We start from the raw sequence: 9230 nt of genomic DNA, 5'->3' as shown, positions 1-9230 counted from the left end.
AGCATAGTGGCGGTTGGGGCGTTACAGAGACAGAGGCTACATCATGGTGTGTCAAAGACATTTACACAAATACATTATGAAATATAGCATTAGTTATTATCAAAAAATTTGTGACATTAGAAAAAAGTTTTCACTTTCGTTGGTTGTTGGAGCAAGCCATTTAGAGATAGCAAAAAGACGTGAATATGTTCTCTCCACACAGGAGAAGGACAAAACCGAGGTTCTCTTTATGGTGTAGAAGGTTGGACACAAGGTTATCTCTCCAATAGAGGAAGGTGGAGGAGGTTGGACGCAAGATTATCTCTCCAAGAGAGGAAAGCGGAGCCAAGGTTTTCTCCGTAGTGGAGAAGGTTGAACGCAAAGTTCTCTCCATAAAGGATGAGGGTAGAGCCAAGGTTTTTTCCATGGTGGTCATGCATTATTGTGATGACTGATGATTCATCATTGATTAGTATATTATGTAATATATTTTTTATTCGAAATATTTTTTGAGCCAAATTTTTGTAATTAAAAAAATATGCATAAGTAAAAGTAAAATAGTTGGATTAATGTGTTCATATAGACATTTTCTAGGTGGTGATAAAAAATATATTTGTAACATAAAGTATAACATACATAAAAGATTTGTAAATTGATATAAATCAGTGTATTATAGCAAAAATAAAATTTATAAATAACGTACAACAAATTTTAATATATTTTTATTAAATTTAATTTAATATATAAAATTTCAAACCTGCATATCGTGCGGGTCCTCGTCTAGTATAAAATATTTTACAGATTCGAATTTCTTTGTTTAATCAATTCAACCGGAAATCAAGCATCAATTACCGTTATTGCCACAGTTAAAAAGGGTCGGAATTGGTTTAATTTGAAATAATGAGGCTAGAAGAGAAATATCATAATAGTATAGGGGTCATCATCCGCGAGGTCTGTTCTTTTTATGGTTTTTTTGTTATAAGTCAGAGATTTCTCCGCTCTCACATTTTTTTTCAAATTGAGATCTTCAGTTTCCTTTTTTTTTTTTTTCCCTTCACCCACTCCAAAACGTAAAAGAGGTTTCTAAGTTAATCGATGGAGAAATCAATGGAGAAAAGCATGAGCTCTGCTGCTTCTGGTAACATATCTTCTTGTTTGATCTCTCTGATTAGTGATTACCACTTTTCCCGTTTCAGTTTTCGTATATTTCTCCGTTTTGATTCTAATCTCAATCAAAAACTTCTTATTAGGTAACTCAATCAACTCGAAGCTAAGGTATCCTCTTAGATCGGCTCTTAGATCCAAGGAAGGGGGGAAGCCTCCTGTTCCTGATTTCTCTGCTTCTTCAGTACCCAGAAGGTATTATTGTCACATAAGTCACATTTTGATTGATGCAATAAACGATTCTAGATCTGATCTATTGATTTATAGGAACAAATTGTCTTGTTTGAGTTTCGCAATTGTGGTTTCTGTAAATTTTGAAGTAAGTAATAGTATATAGATGTGTGGTTTGATGAATCTCAGGGGAAGGGTTGCTTCTGCTGTTAGTCAGAGTACTACAGTTCTTGATTTGTCTGGGAAGAAGAGTGTTGTTGATCGAACCAAGCTACCACCAAGAAGACTTTCGATTCCTAACAAGTCCACAAGCAATTCTTCTGTTAGATCAGTGAGCAGCAGCGTCACTTCTCTTTCGGAAACCAAGCCAAAAAGATCAGGCATTGTTTCCAGGATCTTCAATGAGACAACACCTGTCTCTAGTAATCTGAGATCGTCAGTGACTCGGAGGAAGCCTGAAGATTTGTCTTCCTCTACTTATTGGCTGACTCATATCAAGCTTGCTGAATCAGTGGCTAAACACTCAATCTCTCTTGGTTTCTTTAAACTTGCTCTTCATGCTGGGTGTGAGGTAAACAATGAAAGCTTTGATTTTGGAATAAAGTTTTTATTGTTTGTTTTAGTTTAACTCACTGGGATTTGTGTTTTTGGAATCTAGCCACTTGACAAGATGAGAGAAGAGCTGAAATCGTACGCTCGTCGCAATAACATGGATGGGCTTGCTGATGGTATGAAGGAACTATCTGAACTGTATAATATCTCAGAAGAATCCAAGCAGATTCAGGTCTCTGAGACCAGTTCTGTTGTAGCTGAGGAAACAGCTGCGTCTCTGAACAATGATAATGATGTCCAGAGTTCACTCTCCACTCCTGGTAATTCAAACATCACATCAGAGGTCACGAAGGATGATGCTTTGAAGGATTCAGCTGTTACAGAAACATCCAAGGATGAAGAGGCCTCGGAAACTATCCCACAAGAGAGCATTAGAAGTTCTTTGGACGAAATCAATGTGAATCAAGAGGTTGTTCAGGAATTGGAAGAAGGGTCTCGTTCATCACAAGATGGTGTTCCAGTCGTGACTGTTGTTCAACCTGTAGACAAGAAACGTGCAAGAAAGGAGACTGTTCCTAAGATCAACGAGCCAGCGAGGACAAAGAAATCATTAGCAACCAACTCTGCTAATTCAAGAACAGTTCCAATAAGCAAGGATGATAAATCTCAGAAGAAGTCTGAAAAGGTCACTAAACCCAGGACTAAGAAAGTTCGAGAAGAGATAAAGAAGTCAACTAAGAAATCTACAGCTAAAGAAGGTAAAAAAGAAAAGTCATACAATATCCTTGAAAAGCGTTTAAACGATCTTTCTCCAAGATCAGTGATTGCAATAAATTTTGTTGCTGATTGTTGTGTTACTGTTATTTTGTGTAGGTGGTGAAGTTACATCTCTGAAGCAAAAGAAGAAAATGGAGAACAAGGAAAACACTGTGAGTATAAAGACTTTGGTTAGTTCACAGGATTGAATCGTTTCTGTACCTAAAGAGATTAACACAAGCTTTCTCTTTGCAGGTTAATGTTGGTGCAGGAGAAGAAATCCAGGTTTAAATGAAGAACATAGAGGCATTTCTATTTCTTCAACATATCTCAATCACTCTTTTTTTCTTTTGGTTTGAATGATTTGTTCAAAGTACATAGTTAAATTAAACAGCTTTTTCAAGTTTGTTTTTTAAAGTTTGGTTTGAAAGACAAAACAAATAGTATATTTTATTTGCTTGCTTTGTAAGTGTGTTAAGTTTTATTTCAATGTTTCTTCAGTTGATGTCTTCTTTCTACTGTTATCTGTGAAACATTGATGATTCATCGTTTTGTTTTTAGGCAAAAGATGATTCATAGTTATCATATCTATATATATTTTGGATAAAAATCAGGTTACAGAGCACAAAAGTCTTAGGAAGATAACTGCTACTACTCAAGCTCCAATTACTCAAATAGTCAGTACAACAAACTAAATCATATATTACACATAGCTCAACTCCACGATCTCTCTTACTTTCCTGTTATATTCTCGTACATTATCACTGAACAACCTTGCAGCCTCTGCGTTCGCTGGTGAATCAGGGTTCGGGTCACAAAGCAAAGACTGTGTAAATAAAAGGTCTTGGTTAGTTTATGCAACGACCCTCACAATGCAAAAGATGAGAAAAGGAGAATTCAGAAGTCAAAACCTGAATTGATGTGAGTACCGCAGCAACGTCATAGATAGGGCTCCATTGGTTTTGTAAGATATCCAAGCAAATGCTTCCATCTGCATAAACTGCACCAAAGTTCGAGTATCAAATATCAAAGTGGAAATTCGTATATGGTCTTTGTTTGTTAATTGAATGCTTGAGCTTACTGTTTGGATGAAACATCCGTGAAACAAACCGAACAATTGGGGGTTTGTTCGGGTAATCCTCGGTGAACTGAAGGGTCATCTTGAAAGTACCTGATAAACACAACAGAATGAGTAGTCTTAGCTATCAGTTATAAACTAATATATGTTGGCCTGACGTATTGAAAGATGTTACCTCCATCCCATGGAGTGTCATCAGGCCTGCAAAGTCAATGAAGTTAATCAGTAGTATACGCAGACAAGGATTTGAAGCATATATAGAAGACAAAACAAAGATACAGAAACACATAAACAAAGAAGATGTAGTACCCAAAGATGACAGCATTCCAATGCATGATATTATTATCCAGAGGAGCTCCACTTATTCCCACAGGAGGATCTTTCTGCAGTCTCTTGAAGTCCCACATTAGTCTCTTTCTCGCTGGACTTGTCATTGTTGCAACCTTAAACTGCATCAAAAATACGAAAGATTTAAAATTAGCTCCTCTGAACTCTTCTCACAAGTAAGTATATGGTAAAGAGTAAAAGCCTTTCACATGAACAAAGAAGGACTTAATTCATGACTAAAAGTTTCAACTTTTTTTGAATCCCTAGAGAAGTAGAAGCAGAAACCAATATCAACATTTCTATAACCTAAAGACCTTCAGCGTCAACAACCACTAAAACCCCCAAAGGTCAAAGAAAATTTCAACCAAAGGAAACAAGAATAACCCCAAACTTGTAAACAAAAAAGCTTGAGGCTTGAATATTCTAACGAGCAAATAAAGTCTGATTCAGGGATAGCATAATCGAGCATTCGTATATCAGATTCTACATTCATGCATGAAAAGATTCCATCTTCCGATGACAAGAATCAAACGAAACAAAAAAAAGCTAACATTTGAATTGAAGAATCAATCGAGCAGGTGAAACCGCAACACCAGGAATTAGGGTTTATCAAATACTCAAAACCTTTGGATCAATGAAGAGAGAGCGAAAGAGATGATATGAGTGGAGAATAGCTAAAGTAGAGAAGAAAGAGAGAGAGAGAGAGAGAGAGAGAGAGAGAATCAAAGTTGAGATTTTTTTTCTTCTTCACCAAAAAAATAAGAGAATGAACATATAAAACAGAAGAAATTAAGGGAGAAAGAAAAATAAATAAAAGATATATTTATTTCCAAAAATGAAAAAAATGAAAGATTTTTATGTATTTAATAAAATTTTAATGTTATTTTGAGGAAAATTATTTGTCGGTTAGCGTAAAGACAAACGTATACGTCAATGACTCAATTGGCCTAAGCGGACGTGACTCAGCATTATTCAGCAAGCTCTCACCATTCTTATTAGAATATTAAATTTTTAATTATCTTTTACATTTGTGTTTATCTTTTCAAATTCCCTTTTTTGACCCCTGAATTTTTATATGTTCAAGATCACTAAATAAAAACTATTGATTTTTTTTCCCAATTTAAATTTGAAAGAGTAAAAAGTAAAGAATAACATCTTCAATCTCTTATCTTTTTACTAATTTCATGATTAGTTTCCCTTTAATTCTTTAATTAAATCTTATCCTATAAGTCTTGAAAAGAATTTACTATGCTTAATTAATCCTCATGAGTCATCAGGGTTTGTAAATGGAATTAAAAAATTATGGGTTTAAAAATATATAAACATAAAATTAAGGCTAAATATATGTAAATATCTAAAAAAATCATTTATCTAATCTCTCTCTCTCTCTCTCTCGTCAATCAGGGGAAACACAAAAAATTGCTCCTCTTATAAGCCAACACTCATCACTTCGAAGAATTCACCATTTTTATCACCGATCTCACGCCATTGTCTGATTTGTTCATCTTTTCTCCGTCTCTTCTGGATCTTACGCAATGTATAGAGTTTTGGCGAGTCGAGCACTCAGAGCTTCGTCTCTCTCTCACAAATCTTCCACCTCCCTTGCTTCTTTGACTCTCTCCAGGTTTCTAATCTTTTCTTTTCTTCATCTCGCCATTTTTTTTTATTTAATATTGTTCTTCACCTTTTGGGATTGCATGTTTTTGCATAAATTAATTGAGTTATATATAAAAGACAAAAACTTTAAGCAAGTTGGTGTTTTAAAAATCTAAGATTTGGATGATCGAGTTGCCGCATCTGCAAGTGTCTATGAGACTGAAGAAAGTTTTAGTTTATTAGATGTTGAAATGGTTTGTTTTCGAAATTTCTCTTTCTGATTACCAAATTGATGTCTGAATGTGATCCATTTTGAAGGAGTGTTTGTTCATTTTGACTTTTTGTTTTTGCAGATTGAACCATTCCATACCTTTTGCTACCGTTGATGCGGAGGAGCTATCTGGTGCTCATCCTGCTGAAGTACAGAGCTTTGGTGTGTGTTTAATCCTCAGATTGAATTTTTGAATGTGGCACTTATCTCTAAAGTGCTGTTGTGGAGTCTCTGAGCTTTTTTACTTTCCTGTTATGTTTTATAGTGCAGGGAAAGTGGATTGGATCTTCTAATCATAACACGCTTTTAGATCCTCTAAATGGAGAACCTTTCATTAAAGTTGCTGAAGTGGATGAAACAGGAACTCAGGTTCGAGCCTATCAAAGCCGTTATTCGTACTCTGAAATGGTATCCGTCTCAATTCTAACTTTGACCTCTCCTCTGTTCTATGTTGTAGCCATTTGTGGACAGCTTATCCCAGTGCCCGAAGCATGGTCTCCATAACCCTTTCAAATCCCCAGAGAGGTATGGTTTTGCTTGGAATTTGATGAATTTTATCCATTTCTTCTTCTTGTGTTATTTCTCAGTTTGTTCTACATATGAAGATACTAAACTTATGTTGTCATGTTTTATACAGATACCTTTTGTATGGAGACGTCTCGACAAAGGCAGCTCATATGCTTGCCTTACCTAAGGTAACACATACTTTTTTGTAGAATCTCGAGTATTGAATTCAAAACTTAGGTTTCCCAAATAACACGCACACTGAGCTACTGGTCGTTTGTTATCTTATGCGTGTATGTATACACTATTAGGTAGCTGATTTCTTTGCGAGGTTAATTCAAAGGGTTGCTCCAAAGAGTTACCAGCAAGCTGCTGGAGAAGTCTTTGTCACACGGAAATTTTTAGAGAACTTTTGCGGTGATCAGGTACATTAATCTCTTCACCGTTTTTTACGTTGGGCATAACTTTTTTTTGCTCAAAGATGCTTATCTTTTCGAAGTTGCAACTTTAGAATGTTTGTTTAATGATTTCCCACACTTTCTTTTTATCAGGTGCGGTTCCTAGCACGGTCTTTTGCAATCCCTGGAAATCATCTTGGTCAGCAAAGTCATGGTTACCGTTGGCCTTATGGTCCTGTAAGGCATTCTTCCTAGATGTTTGTAATTGGTGACAACTATGTTTTGTGCTTTGTTTTGAAATCATAGATTTTTGACGCAGGTCACGATTGTTACACCCTTTAATTTTCCGCTTGAGATTCCACTACTTCAGTTGATGGGGGCATTATACATGGGTAACAAACCTCTCCTTAAAGTGGACAGCAAGGTATTAACTATTCTTCACATTGATATTGTCTTCCTAATTGTATTGGTTTGAAATAATATAATGTTAATTTGGATAGGTAAGCATTGTAATGGAGCAAATGATGCGTCTGCTCCATTATTGTGGTTTGCCTGCAGAAGATGTGGACTTTATAAATTCTGATGGGAAGACAATGAACAAGATATTACTAGAGGTATTTGGTCAGGAAGTCACACAAGTCTACTGTCTCCACAGGTTATTTAGTTGAGCTAATTTAGTGTCTTGTCTATTTGTAACTTTTTTTTAGGCGAATCCACGGATGACCCTCTTCACTGGTAGTTCTAGAGTAGCCGAAAAGTTGGCACTTGACCTTAAGGGTCGGATCAGATTGGAAGATGCTGGATTTGACTGGAAAGTCTTAGGACCAGATGTTCAGGAGGTTTCTTATTATAACCTTCCCTTATATTTCCACAAGTCTCTTTAGATGTAATTATAACCCTTGTTTCGGTCTCTAATGTCAGGTTGATTACGTTGCATGGCAATGTGATCAAGATGCATATGCCTGCAGTGGACAGAAGTGTTCTGCACAGTCTATGCTTTTTGTTCACGAGGTTGGTTTGATCCTAAATTTTATGCTGAAACTACCTTTGGATCATTTTGATTACTTCCAGTTTCTTCTGTCTTTTTTTGTTTTCATTGTGTTTTCTGTTTTTTTTTGAAAAAAATCTGAGCAGAACTGGTCAAAAACACCTCTTGTTTCCAAATTAAAAGAACTAGCGGAAAGACGCAAACTGGAAGACTTAACCATTGGTCCTGTCCTCACAGTAAGTTTCATAATTTTTTTCCATCTGTTATAATTTTTCTGATGAGATTGTATCATTAAAGCTTATTCTTTCATTTTTGTTTCAAGTTTACAACTGAGGCCATGTTGGAGCACATGGAGAATCTGCTTCAGATTCCTGGCTCAAAGCTACTCTTTGGTGGCAAGGAATTGAAGAATCATTCGATTCCCTCAGTCTATGGCGCTTTGGAGCCCACTGCAGTTTATGTTCCCATTGAAGAAATCTTGAAGGATAGTCAAACCTACGAACTCGTCACCAAAGAAATCTTTGGACCGTTTCAGGTTAAACCACGTATATCATTTGCTTTATCTGAATGATCTGTGTTTCCTAACTAATATACGTAGCACTGTTTCTGTATCTGATATCCAGATTGTAACGGAATACAAAAAGGATCAACTTCCTCTAGTGTTGGAAGCTTTGGAGAGGATGCACGCTCATTTAACTGCAGCTGTTGTTTCAAACGATCCCATCTTTCTTCAGGCAAATCCTTTCACCATCATCATCAATCAATCTCTTCTTCCCTTTTCCTTCGATATTGATGTAACAAATTTGTGCAGGAAGTAATAGGAAACTCGGTGAATGGGACTACATACGCTGGACTCAGAGGAAGAACAACTGGAGCTCCTCAGAATCACTGGTAAGAGAAATATAAACAATCCAAAATTGAACAAATCTTTCTTTTTGTATGGGGAAAAGCTAATTTATTACACAAAAACAGGTTCGGACCTGCGGGGGACCCGAGAGGGGCCGGGATAGGGACACCTGAGGCGATAAAGCTGGTCTGGTCATGCCACAGAGAGGTCATCTATGACTATGGTCCAGTTCCACATGGTTGGGAACTTCCTCCATCTACTTAGGAGTGGTGTATCCACTAATAATAAAGTAATCCCGTAGTTTGCTGTTGCTTCGAATAAAAATGAGTTTTGTAGTTATCTCTACTAGTAGTTTCAGTGGGAGGGAATAAGAGATTGAAACATGAAGTTTTCAACGGGGTTGACTTAGTCAAGGGGTTGAGGGATTAAGACAGAGAGATATCTATTGTGAAACTCAAGAGGAACTATTATAAGTCCTCCAGAATCTCTGGTTATATAATATTTATTTTTGTTCAGCTCAAGTCAGCAAGATAGACAATGATACAAATGATTTTGAAACAAGAGTGAAAAGAAAACTAAGATTGTAACTTGTTGTTAAT

The 9230-nt window shown here is 36.2% G+C and overlaps 3 protein-coding genes across 3 annotated transcripts; 2 read left to right on the top strand and 1 right to left on the bottom strand.

The window, feature by feature from the left end:
- LOC104726853 lies at positions 966-3127 on the top strand. The gene is made up of 6 exons (XM_010445802.2): positions 966-1117; positions 1230-1338; positions 1504-1885; positions 1973-2624; positions 2740-2795; positions 2878-3127. Exons 1-6 carry the CDS (start codon positions 1075-1077, stop codon positions 2911-2913), a joined length of 1278 nt encoding a protein of 425 aa, XP_010444104.1. The 5' UTR covers positions 966-1074; the 3' UTR covers positions 2914-3127.
- Positions 3195-4756, bottom strand: LOC104726852 (ubiquitin-conjugating enzyme E2 3). The gene is made up of 6 exons (XM_010445800.2): positions 4579-4756; positions 4010-4149; positions 3876-3901; positions 3704-3793; positions 3534-3622; positions 3195-3448 (listed from the first exon to the last, which is right to left on the bottom strand). The coding sequence occupies exons 2-6, from the start codon at positions 4132-4134 to the stop codon at positions 3326-3328; spliced, it is 453 nt and encodes a 150-aa protein (XP_010444102.1). The 5' UTR covers positions 4135-4149; positions 4579-4756; the 3' UTR covers positions 3195-3325.
- LOC104726851 (delta-1-pyrroline-5-carboxylate dehydrogenase 12A1, mitochondrial-like) lies at positions 5412-9146 on the top strand. Its single transcript, XM_010445799.2, has 16 exons — positions 5412-5651; positions 5977-6056; positions 6160-6263; positions 6352-6419; positions 6532-6589; positions 6710-6823; positions 6950-7033; positions 7116-7220; positions 7297-7410; positions 7504-7635; positions 7718-7807; positions 7931-8020; positions 8107-8319; positions 8408-8518; positions 8596-8675; positions 8757-9146. Exons 1-16 carry the CDS (start codon positions 5563-5565, stop codon positions 8893-8895), a joined length of 1671 nt encoding a protein of 556 aa, XP_010444101.1. The 5' UTR covers positions 5412-5562; the 3' UTR covers positions 8896-9146.

Source organism: Camelina sativa, chromosome 11, assembly GCF_000633955.1.
Source record: "Camelina sativa cultivar DH55 chromosome 11, Cs, whole genome shotgun sequence".
Classification (NCBI taxonomy): domain Eukaryota; kingdom Viridiplantae; phylum Streptophyta; class Magnoliopsida; order Brassicales; family Brassicaceae; genus Camelina; species Camelina sativa.
Note: the sequence above shows the minus strand (reverse complement) of the source record. Positions and strands in the feature narration are given on the sequence as shown.